This window comes from Aristolochia californica, unplaced genomic scaffold (genome assembly GCF_029961685.1).
Source record: "Aristolochia californica isolate CCGP_79_NKW_82.1479 unplaced genomic scaffold, dmAriCali1.0.hap1 SCAF_15, whole genome shotgun sequence".
NCBI lineage: Eukaryota > Viridiplantae > Streptophyta > Magnoliopsida > Piperales > Aristolochiaceae > Aristolochia > Aristolochia californica.
In genome coordinates, this window is record NW_027181826.1 from 21,603,931 (window position 1) to 21,621,993 (window position 18,063).

The 18,063-nt window shown below is 36.8% G+C and overlaps 1 protein-coding gene across 1 annotated transcript; it reads right to left on the reverse strand.

The window, feature by feature from the left end:
• Positions 1-1,978: 1,978 nt before the first annotated feature.
• On the reverse strand, positions 1,979-2,713 carry LOC137951228 (dof zinc finger protein DOF1.6-like). Its single transcript, XM_068797813.1, has one exon. The coding sequence runs from the start codon at positions 2,711-2,713 to the stop codon at positions 1,979-1,981; it is 735 nt and encodes a 244-aa protein (XP_068653914.1).
• Positions 2,714-18,063: the final 15,350 nt, after the last annotated feature.

An 18,063-nucleotide genomic window follows, 5' to 3' on the forward strand; every position in this document is an offset into this window, starting at 1 on the left:
CCATAGTCAAAACAAAGCTCCTTAAGGCAATGAGCTTTCAGGTGATAAAAAATAATTTTTGCTCGTTTCCTATTTTATAGAGAGATTATCTTCTATATCATGTAAGGGTAATTCCCCTAATGTGATTGAGGACTTGATTGACTAATGAGTCAATAGATTCACTTAACTTGTAAACTTGGCCTCATTAACTGGGTTTTGACCTACATATTTTTAAAAGCCTTATGCCAAACTAACCCAGAGATAAATTGGGACCCATTGACCTAGTTTATCCAACTAGTTTGATATGGGTTTTATGCTTTTTTTTGTTGTTCATAAAATGTTTACTCCCTTAACTTAATATCCAATATAATAGAACTCACTTGTTCACTTTCACTAATAAGATGGGGTCATCAAGTCCGATTGAACCCAGGTCAACCAAGTTAGGTAGTTGGTTCACCTAGGATAATGTTATCACGATTCTAATAGTCTATAAAGAACAAAAAAAACTGATAGGTTTAGGAGATGCTTCTCCTTACCTATATATTACAGAGGGGAGAGAAAGTGACCCTCACCTCTTGCAATTTCTATAACAGGGGATGGAGTCCTTGCCCTTCTTATTTTGACAAAACAATAGCTCACACAACAAGAAGGAGGGTGGGGAACCCTTCCACAACGTTTAGAAAGAGGTAGCCCTCTCCCCCTCCTTTTCCCCTTCTCTTTATTTGTATATATAGAGAGAGGCAAGGGTGAGGAGCCTCCACCTTCATTTTCATTGATGAAGAGGATGGTAGAGGCTTCTCCATTGCTTGCTACCAACTTACAGGCCCCTCTCCCTATGCATAGCGTGGGGAAACCAATATCCTACATGAGTGGGCTGTAAAAAATCCAAATCCTCTACATTTGATGATATTTTTGGAATTTTAGGAGGATATTACATGTACCATTCAATTCATGTAAAACATTTAAATAGAGGTATTCTTAACGCCGGTTCCCTGAACGAGAACCATTTACCTCAGCACGAATAGGTTATCTTCTGTTGGGTTCTAAATTTGTTTATTTCAGGACATTCCAATCTGGGTTTGTAGAATCGATATACTTTGCACAGGAAGCATTGATTTGGAGAAGAAATGGCGGAACTGGAATCCATTCCTCGAGGGTGAAAGCACCTGCTTGAATTGAATGGTCGCCCTCGTGGCCATGGGAGGTAAATTATCGAAGCAAAAGCACAAAGAGAATGCGACATCCGTCTGTTATCAGTGGTTGCGGTTCTCTTGCCGTCGTTGTCGCTGTCTTCGCTGCATTTATTCCCCTCTGGTATTTCTTCCTCCGACAACAGATATCTTCGGTTTTAACAAACTTCACTCCATCACAGTATTATACTAGCAACATTTTCCGCTTTACGGAGAAAATCTATCGATACCAGTGCTCATAACCCAATACGGCGGCAACCTTTTAGAGTAAAATAATGGAGGGAACAGAGAAATGAGGTTCCGTTCCGAGAGATGAGCTTTCCGGCCTGTTGTTTGCTTGAAGAAAGCAGAGAACGAGAAGATGAGGACCATTCTGCAGAAGGAGGACAGACTCTGTAAATGGTAAATGCTCTGAATCGTCAGATTTCGAAGCCACAAGCCAATAAAGAAAGCTTCTTAGCAAACCTCAAACTTTGTTTCGTCTTCTTCTCTTTCCTTCCAGTAAAGTATAATGCATGTCGCCATACCCAAAAGGATCACAGCTTAGAAGGGCTCAGAGCAGAAGTTTATTCGAGTAGAAAAAGTAAAGCAGGTAACGCATCACTTAATATACAGAAAAATCATAAAGGAGGAACACAGATGGACTGTATCTATGAGAATGAGAAAATAAACACCTCGAAAAGGCGAATATCATCTGCCGTCTATTACACGAGCATCCCAAACACAACACAGAAGGAACAAAAAAGGGGGGAAACCAGTTACAGCTACTAAGAAAAACAGTTGAGGGGTGATTATCTGCTTTTATTTTCTCAAAGGAAGGATGAAGAAGAAGACGGCGGAGGGCCATAGCCAGAAAAATCCGGCCAACGAGAAGAAGACGCTTCGGTGCCGCTGTTGTTCTTGTTGATCCAAAAACTCAAATCAGGAGCGATGGGAGACAGGTTGTAGCCACCGTTGTCCATTCCAGCAGAAAAACCAGCCGGTAGGACTTCATCCTCTTCGTCGAAGAGAAGGCTTTGGAAATTGGGAGTGGGCACCTGCTGAGTGGCTGGAAGGTTGAATTCCTCCGAGGGGAGACCGAATGGGGAGGCAAGATCGGATGCATGGCTTAAGGAATGGAACGACGCCAGCGTAGCGAGACAGCTACCTCCTCCGACTCCATAGTTTGCAGCAGTGTTCACGGAGACCGGAGGAGGAGCCGTCGAAGTGGCCGGCAGTACAGGTTTTGGTTCATCGGACGGTGGCGGGGAAGAAGAAGAGGAATTTTTCTTCGATCGCTTACCCTTCCGACAGCCGCCTCCGACTGGGACGTTCCGGAGAGTCCCGCCCTTTGTCCAGTAACGCCGGCAGGTCTTGCAGTAGTATCTAGGCTGAGAGAGGCTGTAGTTGTTGTAGTAACAGAATTTGGTCTCCGTCGAGTTGCAGCGGGGGCATTTCTCCTTTTCCCCGTCGAGTTGCAGCGGGGGCCTCATCATTCCCGCCATCACTCCCCTCGGCTTCTGTTCCTGCTCCTGCTCCTTTATGATCGCATTCTCCTCCTCCATGGCTTCTTCTTCTTCCTGCTCCTTGCGTCTTCCGTTGTGTACTTGTCGTCGCCCTTAGGAAGGCTTAAGGTTGCATGCGGATCGGGTTTGGAGCGGTTCGCCCTTTTAAGTTTTACGGTTTTGACTCAACGTGTCCGTTTGGAGCCTCGAAGAATCTATGCAAATTGCAGAAAACCGCGGCGGATCATCGCCACCAGGTCCTTTACCCACCCGACTTCAAATCAAGGGCTTCCGCAATTACAAATACATAAATATTTCCTAACAAGAAAATCTCAATCTCTGCTGGGAGCCTACAGATTCCTCCTCCCTTTATCTCCTCCCTAAATGCAAACCAAAGGATCAAGAAGATTGGTTTTCTGATTTGCGCCACCACTGAGATAATTATATGTAAATTGACGGAGATGAATAAGCTATCGAAATGCATAAATCTTTGTCTGCGTCTGGACAGCGGGAAGGCCCGGAACCCGAGCCACCGCTTCCATGTAGAAATCAAAAACCTGCATGCCCTTCCCACTTCCGATCATTATCCTAGTACTCTGAAACATTAAAATTATCCAACACTCTCTCCCATGTTCTCGATCGCGATTCCAGTCTGAACAGTTACACTTACAGCCAGAAGCTTCTCACAGACGACACCCTTCTCCAGATTATTTCGTTCTCATTGGACTGGTCACTATTTGTTACTGGCTTTCTGGTCTGATTTCTCCACCAAGGTCTTATGGTCTCGAGGTTTTCGTTGTGTTCATTGTTTACGGTGATAATGATAATGGATCGTCGTCGAATGATCTGGAAAACTGTGATATGCTTCCAGTTTGGTTCTTTTACTGAGAAATTTGATTAATGGATATAAATTTGAAAATGGGTCAAGCATTCTTTCGATTCCAAGCTGAAGCAGAAGTATTAGTTTAAATGATTTAAAAGATTAGTTTTATATCTATTGAAGTTTCCTTCATTCACAAATAAGAAAAAAATGATTGAAAATAGTTGAAAAAGAAAAATCAATTAGAGGTTCACATGTCATTCAAGCAAAAATTTAGTTGTTGAAGGGTAAATATGTATTTTTATTTAAATTTAAATATATTAGAAATTAAAATATGGTGCCCCATTGCATGCACAACACTTCTCTGTTATGGAATCGTACCAACCGTTTTTTTCGGTGAGGTGTTCATGATTTTCATTTACGTGGGAGTACTTCATAGAAAATAACGCAGGGGCGAGGTGAGGTGTCGCGATTTCCTTTTAGAGCTACCTCATGAATGTTTTTCCTTTTAATTTAAAATTTAATTAGAGAATAATTCTACATTTTTTATGATATCTCTATAAACATACTTGAGCTAATTGTTGTGAAGCTTCAATCAAGGGCCAAATTACTAGGCCTTCCTATTCTCACTAATGTCTCAAAAATGTAAGCAACACCATAGTAAATAATCTATAAATGAACCCTTTCAATTTTCCAAGAATTCTGAAAGAGAATATGTTTGGGTCATTTTTGAGATAAAAAACTAACCTATAATTTTTGTAATGGATACTAAAATAAAATGGTATGATTTTGTAGGTCTAAACCCAAGATTTGAAATTCAGCATGCAGTTTAAGTATTAGTTGAACTTTAGAAGTTAAAATATAGACATTGTTATGAATTAATACTCCCACAAAAACAATCGATCGGGTGCAATAGCGTGAATAGAAGAGCACTTTGGGTGCTTGTGGAGCCCTTTGCGACAAATACTTGTTAGACCCAATCCTCGACTCTTTTTCTTTAGAGCATGTTTGAAAAGAAAAGAAAAGAAAAGAAAAAAAAAGGGGAGAGAAAGTCCTTTTCCACTGTTTGGCAACACGAGTTTTCGAAGAGAAAGGAAAATATGTGTGAAACTTACTCTCTCTCTTGGTTAATAAACTTTCTCTACAAAAACATAATTTTGATATAAAAGGAAAGAAAGAGAAATAAGAGAGAAATTTTCAATCATCAAAATTTTAAAATATTACTAAATTTTCTTAACTTTTCCATTTTATTTTTTATTTTTTATTTTTGCATTCTTTCGAACAAGTAAACTGTATTTTTCATCTAGGGCATCCAAACAAGAGAGAAAAAAAAGCTCTTTCCTTTTTGTTTCTTTTCCCATTATCTTTCTCTTACCTTTCTTTTCTTTGCTCTCCATTCTCCGTGTTTCAAACACAACCTTAATGTCCAACAATGGTCGAAGAAATTGCAACGATCAGATGAGCTAATGGGTGTTTATGTTTATCAGTAAATAATAAATCTTTTCCATCGTTGTGATTTTACCTACAATTTAAAAGGCTAATGTATGCCGGTAAACTATAAATTTCTTTCTTAATATATAAACTTATGGGACTACTTTAAGTTCTAAATTAATTAGAATTATTAATATTTTTTTCATCGACTCGTATAGACTCCAATTGACTATAATCTAAATTTTTCCTAAAATTCTATGTACATTTTTTAGATTCATTTGGGGATATTCACAATATTCAAAGCATGAAGTAATACAAACCATTCCTTTTGCTCCAAGTCTTCTTTCTCTCTCGAAGAAATTTTCATGCAGAGATCTGGTCTAATTCTGACGCGGAAAAAGCCTTTTCTTGCTCTCCTTGCAAACGTACAAGGCGTAACAGTCAGGCGTAACTCTCTAACCCGGGAAGGAGAGAAAGTAGAAGCAGCTCGATCGGTGACGTCGACCTCCATTGCTGGCTTAGCAGCTTACAACTGCCCCACGCATACTTTTTCTCCAACAACAAAGACTACCGCTTCCACCCTGAATAATGAACAACTGTACTAACTCTGTAATCATTCTTCTCTCTCTCAATGCATCCGTCGCTTCCAACGGCTTCGCAACTGAACTTTGCTCCGCTCTTCCCACCTCGTTTATTCCAGCCTTCCGATTGTCTGGTCCAGGACTGTTTTGAAGTCTGACTGGTAAACCGAATAAGCTGAAAGTGAGTGACGTTCACCTGGTGGGCACAACGAAATGAGCAGCATCAATAAGTTTGAATGATGTTGAGAGCGGTCCCTCTTAAAATTGTTCTTCTTTCATGGTGCTTCTACTGCTATCGTTAGAGAAAGGAAAGAGAGATATTGTGCCATGTAAAGGATCGAAGAGATCTTGATAGGGAATAATATGACAAGAGCAGGTGTCGTGCTAAATCATTTATAACTTTCTTATTTTTCTTTAAAAAACCCCCTTTTCTTCTTTTATCCTTTTAGACTTTGGGCATGTTAGTGCACTCTGCAATTGAAGTGAATTTTCTTTCAGTGGCCCAAAAAGTGTTAGTGCATTGGGAAAGTGAATTCACTCCATGAGACCAATGAATTCACTTTAACTCATCGTTTCACTCGACTCTCAATGCTTTACTTTTTTCTCTAGCTCTCACTCTTTGCTCTCCACTTACTGCTCTCGATCTCCACTCTCTACTCTTCTCTACCTGCACTTGCCATCCATTTGCCCGCCATTGGTTGCCTCTCATTTTTTGCTAACCCTCTCTCTTGTTCTCCTTTGTGTCCTTATTTGACCTTGGCTTCTTTTTCTCTCTGCTTTTACCGACTTTTTTTTCTGCCATCTCGCTTTTCTCTGTTTTCCCCAGTTGTCATCTCTCTCAGTTTCTCCCGCCGCCCCTCTCTCAAAACCTTACCCTAAATTTCTATCATCCAATCCTCGCAACCCCTTTCTCTCACCCTAATTTATCTCATCTCATGTTGGACGCCCCCTATTTTAAACCATCATTCTATCAATTTCCTAGTCCATTGTTGATTATTACTTTAGGGTTTCCATTGTAGAAATGTGATACATTGTGATTTAAAACTTCTAGTCATCTAAGTCTGAATTGCAACTTAGAATTTTAAAGTGATGTACTTTATTTAGATGAAAGGGTTATTATTTGGTTCGGATTCACAAGTAAAATAGAGTTTGTGCGGAATCGACATGCTGGTTATTTTGGATTTGGCTTCTGTCTGACACTTACAGCAATGGCTCAGTCTCATTCTTTCTATTTGGTATAAAAATTTAATGTTTCAAAATTTTATGAGTTTTCTTGTTTTTTGAGGAGCTAAATGGACATATTGTCATGGTATTGTTTGTTTAATTTCTTTCATTGTAATAAAAAATGATTTGTGACATTGATGAACTATGTTTTCTTACAGGGTGGACACAATGAAGACCCAAAGCAGAGTGTTGCTGACATGATTGCTTTTGTGAGTTTTGTTTCCTTCTGTTTTAATTTATGTGAAGGAAAAAGGAAATGGACAAAGTAACTATAGTTGTTTGTGTTGAATTTAGGACCCCATGATTGAAACCTCGAGTTAGATGAGAAAGGAAGAAGAAAAAGAGCAAAGAGAAAGAGAGAGAGCTCGGGTAGAGAGGAGAGAAGAGAAAGGGAGAAAAAAACTTTAGGCTGGAGAGAGATTCTTTCACAAGTTGAGAAGTGGAGATTTTGATTGAACCCTTCAACCAAGACTCATATTTATACTATTTTCATTACATATTTTAGAAAACATCAGAGATAAGTTAGGATCTCTAATATCCCTAATTACATCAATCATGATTATCCAAAACTATATAAATCAATGGAAGATGAATCAATTACATTAATCAAGGAAGATTGCCCAATCTTCCAACTCATGTGATGAGAATTCTTGCTCGTGTGATGACTCATCATGCCACTTCACGTGGTGACTCATAATGCCAACTTGTGTGATCATGGTGGGTCCCACCATGTAACACTCCCCCTCAAGTCGGGGGTCATAAAACATCGTAAATGCCCAATTTATTGTAGATGGTGGACAAGATATTATGAGTGACTCGTTTGGTGAGAATGTCTTCAACTTGCCCTTGTGAGGAGATATGTTTGAGAGATAATATGTCGGCATTGAATTTCTCTTGTATGAAATGGCAGTCTACGTCAATGTGCTTTGTTCTCTCATGGAAGACCGAGTTTGAGGTGATATGTATTGCTTCCTGATTATCCCAATATAGATCCATAGGGGTTTCTTTATAGAATCCCAATTTAGTGAGAAGGGATCTAATCCATAGAAGCTCACTAAATGTGTGTGTCATGGCCCTGTATTCTGCTTTTGCAGTGGACCTTGCAATTACATTTTGCTTTTTGCTTCTCCATTTATGAAGTTTCCTCCAACCATTATACAATCTCCAAAAAAGGGATTTTCTGTCATCCGGGGATCCAACTCAGTCTGTATCTGAGAACCCTTCTATGTTGAAGTGACCATGGTTCTTATAGAGAAACCCTCTTCTTGGAGTTCCTTTAAATTATCACAATATTCTTTATAGTACTTGCCAATAAGTAGGTTGTACTTAGTGTACGTATAGACTCTCAACACTTAATGTATATGATATATTCGGTCTTGTTACTCAAAGATAAATGATTTTTCCCTCAAATCTTTGATATTTTCCGATATCCACATTTCTCCATTGCTTGTAAATAATTTTGTATAAGAATCTACAGAGGTTTCTGTTGGTGTACACCCCATCATTTATGTTTCCTCTAGTATATCGAAGACATACTTCCTTTAAGATAGTATAATCCTATGTTTGGACTGTAATACTGCAATACCTATAAAGTATTTAAGTAGTCTAATATCTTTTATCTTGAATTTTTCACATATCTTTTCCTTGGTTTCCTGAATGCCCTCAGGATCACTGCCAGTTAAGACAATATCATCAATATATAAGACCAAAATCACTTTCCCTTTAGGTGTGTCATTAAGAAACACAAAATGATCAATGGAACATCTTTAAAATCCGCCCCGTATGAGTGATTGGCTAAATTTATCAAACCAAGCACGAAGAGACAGTTTCGGACAATAAAGGGATTTCTTCAATCGACATACTAACTCCCCCTCAACCACAAATCCAGGTGGTTGTTGCATATGAATTTCTTCTTTTTTATCTTGATTGAGAAAAGCAATTTTCACATCAAGCTAATAGATCGGCCAGGAAGAATTAGTAGCAAAAGATAATAAAATAAGTATCGAGTTCTTTTTGGCCACTTGAGAGAATGTTTCCTCATAACCAATCCCATCTAGGTATTACCTTTGGTAATGAGGCAGACTTAAGGCCAGGAACTGACCCATTCAGATTGTGTTTAACTGTAAAAGCTCACTTACAACCGACAAATTTTATTTCCTGGTGGAAGAGGAACTAGAGCCCATGTTTGATTCTCATAGAGTGTCTATATTGCTATGTCCATTGCCCCCATCCACCCTGGATATTTCAAAGCCTCTTGATAGGACCGTGGGACAGAGATGGAGGAGATAGTCGCAAGAAATTGACAACATGAAGAGGATAAACGATGATGAGGCACAAAATTAGATATGGGGTAAGAAGTAGAGGGTCTAGTGCAATTTATGGGTTCGTTTCTTAAAGCAATGGGTCACGTATCATATTGTGGTTCAAAAGGAATAAGAAAAGATGGACTTACCTTGATGCGATTAGTAAACTCCGCAGGTGTGGTGTTAGCCAGCGCTTAAGGGGGTTAGATAATTTTTGTAGTACGGGGCACAATCGGTCCAAGAAAGGCTGGTACAAAAAAGAGACCTGAAGGAGCATTGTTAGAGTATTATGAAGAGTCTTAAAAAAAATTACATCCCTGGACACAAGTAACCATTGGAGAGTGGGATTGTAGCAAATATAACCTTTCTGCAAGCGAGAGTATCCTAAAAAGATACATTTGACAGATTTTGGATCAAGTTTACTATGTTGTAGAGAGGTAAAATGAACAAAGCATGTACAATCGAATACATTCAAGGGAAGAAAAAAAGGATCACCATGTGGAAACAATAAGGAATATGACGATTTATGACTAAAAACGGAAGAGGGTAACCTATTTATAAGAAAGCGTGCAGTAAGGATGGCATGCGACCAATAAAATTATGGGACTTTCATGGTATACAATAAGTTGCAAGCTACCTCCAGAAGGTGATGGTTCTTCCATTCGGTTACACCATTCTGTTGGGGGTATTGGCACAAGAAGTTTGATGGATAATATCATTCTCTTTACAAAAATAGTCAAGATCTGATTTTTTAACCAAATTGAGTGACAACCTTAGCTTGAAAGGATTTAAAGATGGATGGTACTTCATGTCGCTCTTTAAAAAGAAATAGCCATGTGGTATGAGTAAAATCATCAAAAAAGGTAATAAAGAAGGAAAAGAGACGAAAGTTGCAAAGGGAAAGTTCTTTGCTTGAGGAAGAGAATTTGATAAAAAAAAGGAGATGGGAGGTGGGAATTTATGCCATTTAATATTTTCATCAGTGTACCCCAAAAATTTAAATAATTTTCATCAATGGGCCCGTGGATATCAATCAATAGTCAAGGGAAATTTATTAAAGGGGAAGAAGCGAGAACTAGAGAGAAGCTCAGAAGGCAAGTTTCTCCTTGCCTTGAGTAAAGTGGACAAAAGGAACCCATAAAGAGAAACCAAAAGAGTGAAATAGGTACAAAAGGATTGTCTGAGTCGGTTAGGTGTCTGACATTTTATTATCTGAGTTTACAGATGGTCAAGAAAGTAAACGAGGGGAAGAAAACTGATCGGGTTCTGCAACCATCCAACACCCTCCGAGCCCAACCACCTGTCTTCTTCCCTTGTCTCTCTTATGTCCCTATTTCCCTCTCTCTCAATCTTAATATTCTAGGTTTTTTTTCGTTGCCGATATAACAGACTAACATTGATTTTTTTTTTATTTTTATCTTTTGTATTCCATTATCTATCTTTGATCTCACATTAAAACAACTATGGATCAACACCTCCTACTGTTTTAGAAGCTTCTTCTTACTCATTTCTCAAAGGTAATGGCTTTCACCCTACTGTTGATTTTTCTGTTTTTCCATTGTATTATTTTGTTAGCCATTGTAACTATTTACCAAATGATTCGTTAATCCTCAATAGTCAACACTACTAAATATCTGTAGATCGTAGCTTAATCGCATCGTGTTTCGAGCTCTCGATTACAGTGGAGACATTATATTGATAATTACAAATTGATATTGATATTTCAATGATGCTTTGTAATAATTTTATTCATACTATATATATAATTATATATACAATTTATTAGACATGTATTTTATTTGAATTTTTAAATATAGATGGAAGCTCAAACTCGGTTAAAATCGTTGGGCTTGAACTCGATTACAATTTTAGGCGTGAGGCTAGGCTCGACTCAAGCTTGAGTTCAAAATATTTAAATCAAGCTTAGCGCGAACATTGGCAGGTTTGGACTCGGCTCGATTCGATGCCACCCCTAGCCTCAGTCGTGGTCGGTTGATGTTCCCCTATGCCCATAGTGCATAGCAGATGTTAATTCAGTAGGAGAAGGAGAAGAAGGGTCTGAAATGCGGAGTAATGTGACACAAACATCATCAAAAGTGGGAATAACAGAGGCGCTAAGGAGTTGACTTTTAGCAACTTAGAGATATGGCTTAATGTTTGTTAGGCAAATGACAATAGCTAAGGCTTTCTTCTGCCCTTCTTGGAAAGAGACATCGGTAGAGGTAGGCTGAGCTAGCTTCCATTCTTGAAGAAGGCATCTAAAACGAGCCAAATATTCATGGTTATTTTTTTCTTGTTTAGAGTTGAACATTTTTTGGAGAATATCATATGGCATGTGTAAGTTGTCGGAGCTAGAGTACAACTTAAGACATGTCTCCCAAATTTGTTTGGCAGTGTCAAGATGAATATCATTATTGGAGATAGGTTCTTCCATGTTATTGATGAGCCAACTAATTCCCAAAGTGTCATTTTTTAACCACTTTAGTATAAACAACATCTTTATCACCAATGGGTGGCCCAAGTTTAGTGAGGTGACCAAGTAGGTCCCTTATTATAAGGAACCATCGAACCGATGTGTACCAGCTCAAGAAATTCGATATCCCTCGCAATGGTAGTAGTCTTGAGAATATCATTCTTGTTACCCATGTATTCTTCAACGTTAAGAGGCAATATAAAGGTAATAATGTACTCAATTTTGAAGTGACCTACATAGGCGGTTAGGAGATTCAAGTGCAGCCAAGGCTAGCTCGGGTAGATGGGAGGAGAACCCGAGCTTATCAAGTCTCTCGGCAAGGAGGTAACCCTCATAGGCTAGTCAACTTTGTGGCCAAAAATTTATATATTTAATTCTCTAGTCTTCCTTGTAGAGAATAGCAAAAATGAATCAATGATCATGAAATCAAGTAAGGTAAGGTAACAATTCCGAATTAGATCTTTCCAAGATCATTTCAAATATATATTTGACTCTAGCTTGAGATAAACCAGTCTAGATTCAGTTCCTCATGAATTGCACATGATATGATTGATAAAAATCAAACAAAATCAGGCCTAATCAAGAAGACATTGTGAAAGCTTAAAAAACAACAATTTTTTCAAATGGATTGCCCAACTAGACTTTCAAAGAACCACTTCATTTTTTATTTTGTGTTTGATTAATTTTATGTAAAACACAATATTCTATTATTGATTTTCCTAGAACAATCAGCCAACTTGTGGCTCTAAAAAAATTCTCGAAAAAATCACAAAACCAAGTAGAGTTCTTCAAACAACTCGGTTAATGGTGAATCTTAGCATAGAAGCTAAGTAATTAGATTTTTGAAATCCAATGGATAAAAAACCACTCATAATAGGTTCAAATTTTTTTTCTTCATCAGGAAAATTTATTTCCCACAAAATTATAACTTCTTATATAGAAAATCTCAACATTAATCGATTTTCAACCAAGAACTTGCAAATCGACAAAACAACCTTGGTAAACTTCTTCTAATCTAAGATGCGTAAATCTCAATAATTTCATAAGGTGAAGACAACAATAAGATCATCTCTGAGCCATCTTCTAAAGATCCAAAAACCAATAGCATGAAGTAATAATAACAAAAATGAAAAACTTATCTCATAAACTTCAATCTTGCTTCACAAAAAGCCTTCTATGAGTAGCTTTGATCATAACTTCTTAGAGTATTCTTTTGATGTGGGGATCCTTAATTTGATACTCTGATACCATGTTGAATTTATGACCCCATGATTGAAACCTCAAGTAAGATGAGAGAGGGAGAAGAAAAAGAGCACAGAGAGAGATCTCGGGTAGAGATGAGCGAAGAGAAAAGAGAGACAAAGACTTTAGGCTCGAGAGAGATTCTTCCACGAGTAGAGATGTGGAGAGCTTGATTGAACCTTCAACCAAGAGCCCTATTTATACTTTCTCCATTACATATTTAGGGAAACTTTAGAGATAAGTTAGGATCTATAATATCCTTAATTACATCAATCATAATTATCCAAATCTACATAAATCAAGGGAAGATAAATCAATTACATTAATCAAGGAAGATTACAAAATCTTCCAACTCATGTGATAAAGATTCCAATTTGTGTGATGACTCATCATGCCAACTCGTGCGGTCATGGTGGGTCCCACCTTGTAACAATTTGTTAACTCAACCACCGTGGTATGGAGCCCTTAGTCAGTCCATTTGCCTCTCTATTTATTTTCAAAGAGATTCATATTCTTCTTAATGTTTCTTCTATTTCTTATGGTCAGGTACCAAACCTTCTTTAGCAGATGGTGTGAATCTGCTCTGAATAATGATAGTGTTTCTTACTGGTCATATAACACCCTTTTAATTACCTTTTTGTCACTTTTTCATTTTTGTAAGCTTTTAACATTGAAATTCTTCTTAGGAATTGGATTTTCATATTCCTTTGGGCACAAAATTGGCTTAAAAACACCTGTTATACTTTGGTTATTTCCGCTAGCTTGTTACCATCAAAACAAGGTGGAATGAAGATCTTGAGACACATTTCTTGCAACATTTTCTTCCTCTAACAAATCAAAATTCCCCCCAATGTGCAACCAAAGGAGAATACCTCTTTCCCAAATTTTATAGTAGGTTAGATAATTGACTTGAGCCCATGCATCAAAATGACCATTCAACTATTTAAAATCTTGTACATATCACTTTGAACCATAGAATGATATCCTCAAGACTTTTAATGACTGAAGCTGTGACAAATTTGCTCCTTTTCAACTTGAGGAAGTTCCTAATGCACATTAACACATGATTATAAAAATTGATTCCCAAAAGATTATAGCTAGGAGCGCTAAATTGTCAAGCAATTGAAGCAAGTGTTACATAGTATTAGATTGCAAAAGTCTTAAAATAAGCATTTTCCTACACATACACATCATCAAATTTGTTTAACTTTGATTTAAAGTTTGTCCTTATTAAACCAATCATGTGATTGTTGACTCTAAGATGATCATCACTCTATTGGACAAATTTCTCAAGCTTTAATGAATTTTAATCTAAAAAATAAAATGGGCTCATTTACTTGCATATGCAAATCATCAAAAGTAGAAGACTAGTCATTCATCTTACTTGAAGAGGATTTTGTTGATTTTCAAAAGCGAAGTGCTCACTCCCCTGATGATTTAGTCTAAGTGACAATGAGATAGTTCACATAAAATCAAATAATGTCTCCTAAATTGACTCGTCAATCGTTTTAATATTTACAAGTCAAATGCCTCAAGTTAACAAATAATTTCTAATTATTTTCTCATAATTTGGGTTGGAGACATGTTCTCCAACCATGAAGATAAAGTGATATTGGGTACCCAAATTTGTTTGGGTCTTATAACCCTTATTGTTAAGTTGTGGAGCCTAATCAACGCCCTACGCTGAGTCGGTACGTAAATCGACCTTCACGGTAAGGTCGCCATGGGGGTTAAAAGGGGGGCGGGAAGCCCCCGTCTGGTCTATGATATATTAACTGTTACTTAATTAAGGGCAGTTTGGGAATGTTACTCTTGTATCACGGTTGTCCTAATTTTCTCTTTATAACTGAGGGGACCCACTATTAGGGTTTTATCATCATTGATAAGGAGCTAGAGTTGTAACCCGAAAGATGTTAGAGAGAACACCCGTAAGTGTGTGCAATTTCTCTTGTAAACTATTTCATCTTTATAGAGAATTATTGTAGCTACGGAAGACAGGACGTAGTCTCACCATGAGGTGAACCTGTATAAATCTTGTGTTTGATTTCGTGCTTATTTTTCTTTTCTTCTACGATTATTATTATTGCTTTAGTTAGTTTGGAATTTGGGTGTCTAATTCCTAACACTTATATTTATAAGTAAGTTTGGACAACCCCTAGGTATCCAAACGTGCTTTACCTCCTTTATCTTAGAATTTTTCACTAAGCATTCAAATTACAAGGCCGATGGCGTCCATAATAGTGCCACCCAACACTATGCAAGGTTCTATTGTGTTCTTTGCCACATGAGCATATTTGATTGCCCTTAACTATTTGCTTTTAATTTTATCTTTTTCTTTGGGCAGGAGGACGGATTTCCCTGAAGTGAATTCTCCTAAGGTATGGAACAACCTATAGCCCTTTTTTCTTGAGTGGCTTAGAGTGGTATGGAACAACCTATAGCCCCTGTTTCTCCTAAGGTATGGAACTACCTATAACCCTTTCTTCTCCTAAGGTATGGAACAACCTATAACCCACTACTTTATAAATTTTAAGTATTCAATAATTTGTTCTTGTTATGAAGCAAGTAATTTGTTCTTGTTATGAAGCAAGTAAAGGTACATATATCGTGAATAATCACCAACAATGGAGACGGAGTAATTCTAATTACTTGTGCTTGTATCACGACAAAAATAATTAGTTTCTCATATTTTTAATATATCATAATTCCTTTTGACACCTTTATTTTTCATGTTTGTTTGGTTAGCTTCAATGCAGTTCACGAATGAATAAAAATAAGTAAAATCGAGAGATGAAAGTATCGTATCACTTATAATCATTTGTATCTCTCGATGGAGATGTGACCCAATCTCACAACTCCAATGCCATAATATACATAATTTCTCATTCATAACATACTATGTTATACCATAATTACCATGCATATCTATCAAACTATAAGAAACAAAGTTACTATTGCCTACAACAACAAAGTTTTTCATTAAAGCGAAAGAAGTTCCACAAAAAATATCCAAAAGGTACAAGCCTTGATACAAAAATGAGATTTTTGGAAAAAGGTACTCAAAATGAGCCTTAGGTCTCAATGGATTCCATATGTGAACTATCTTATTCCCTAAATAGATGCTTTTTTGACTATCTATCAATTCCCTTCTATTTAAGAAGCATTTCTTGGTATTGCAATGTGGATTGTACAAATCGAGTAATCCACCATGTGTTACGACATATTTCTACCATATTAGATTAAAACACACAAAGAAATGAGATTACTTTTCTTCATAAGCCATAATTTCTTCTTGTGATAGTATTTCCTGGTGTGTGTCCCTTCATTTTATAGAAGAAATAATGGGCATCCTCCATTTTATCCAAAAAAGACAAGATGTACTCCTTTTTCCTTCCACTTAGTGGCTCACTTGTTCTTCTTACCTTACGTCATCATATGTGCACTTTATCCTTGTTCCTAAATCAACCCCCCTTCTTCTTGAAACACATTGCAAAAAGGTCATTAATTGCTATTTCTCTTTATATGTGTTATAAGAAATTTTGAAGGGCCCTAACAGGGATGAGAGAGAAATTAGGATAAGGTGCATTATGAAAGATTCAAATATCTCAATCTCAAGGGACTTGAGTTGAGTAACTATTTCCCTCGTCTACATGATGTATTTTCTTACACCTCTTGTATTTGTGAGTTTATGGATGATAATTGGCTCATTAAAGTACTTACAAGTGCCTTACGAGAAGACTCAGACTGTGCATCAATGGCCTTTGTATATTCCTTGATAAGACTGCATTCAGGTATGGGCATATGAATAATAATCATAATGCAAGATCTTATGAACATCATACTTAAGCGGTTGGACCGTTCTCACCCTTCATTTAGAGCAATCTCAATTTAGTGCTAGTATTTGTAGGTAATGTAGGCTCTTCCTTACGGAGAGCATAGTCAAGCTCACAACATCCCAAGTGAAGGAGAATTTTCTCCTTCCAAGCCTTATAATTATCACCACTCAGATAAGGAATTCTAAATGAACCTTCATATGTTAGACCAATGGTTAAATCATGCCGGTCTTCATTATTTTCATGATAAAAATGAGTAGCTTAAATGTGTGCTTCTAACGGTGTTGTTAGTGTATGTTCGGCACATGCATTTCCGCATAAATAATATTAGGTCTATAGCAAAAGCTAAAGACAAAAGAAAGATCAATTAAGTTACCGAGTTAAGATTCAATGCAAAAACTCATTGAAAGTTGTTGCTACAAAGAAGAACTTACAAAAAGAAGAAGTTTAAAGATTTGAAGACTTGAGTCCAAGTGTTATAGAAAATCTCAAGAAGTCTAGACATTTAAGTAGATAACTAGCCAATTTACAATTCTTAAGTACAAATATGCCATGAAAGCATTAGATATTCATATTTGCAAACTATACTCAAAATCATCATATACATGTTATTGAAAGGTTTTGGAATATAATATTGTTTTTCACCAAAAATAAACTTCAGTTGAAACTCAAATCTCATGTTTTTTGGTATCACACTACTCATCGAATTCAATAAAAAGCATTAGGACATGCATTATTTTCTAAAACCATATTTTTATGATGCATATAAAAATTTCAAAAACTTTAAATCCCTTCAAAATAGTATAAATCGTGCTTAATAATTGTATACACTTCAAAACAACATGATCGATCATAACTTAGTAATAACCATCTGCATAAAGTTTGATTGATCCACCACTGTTGGCATGATTGATAGACCAATATCCAAACAAACGGGTTTATAAGGCATGATCGATCATACAAAATGTGACATGCATAAGTTATAAAGCTTGATAAGTCAGCCTATCCAATCTGGATCAACCAACCAGAATATTGCCAAGAGAGTGTATAAAACTTGATTGATCAACTCATGTAATGCTTGATCGATCAGCCCATGACTTTGATCTATTAACCTATCAGGCATGATCGATTATAAGGCTAACAATATAGCTATTGGGGTTGATCGGTCAACCCTTTGAGCAAGTTTTTTGAAAATGATCAAATCATGACTATTTTGGCTAGGAATCATATAAATGAGCTTCCAAACTCCTATATGAGCATTCATTGTGCATATATAGGCATACCAAACTTTTGAAGAGAAATTTTTGTGTTTTATATTCTAATTTTACCCTTTTAAATGAGGAAATACGCAAAAATTACATATCTTCCAAATTCACAACAAAATTTTCAGCATTCATAACTTTATCACGCTCCTCAAATTTCATTCCACATGCTTAAAGATTCATTCCAAAAATAGCTGCCTACCCAGCAAACATGCATTTTATGAGATATAATATTTATATT

Coding starts and splice junctions, on each gene's coding strand:
- LOC137951228 (XM_068797813.1), bottom strand. CDS start 2,713: ATGGAGGAGGAGAATGCGATCATAAAGGAGCAGGAGCAGGAACAGAAG.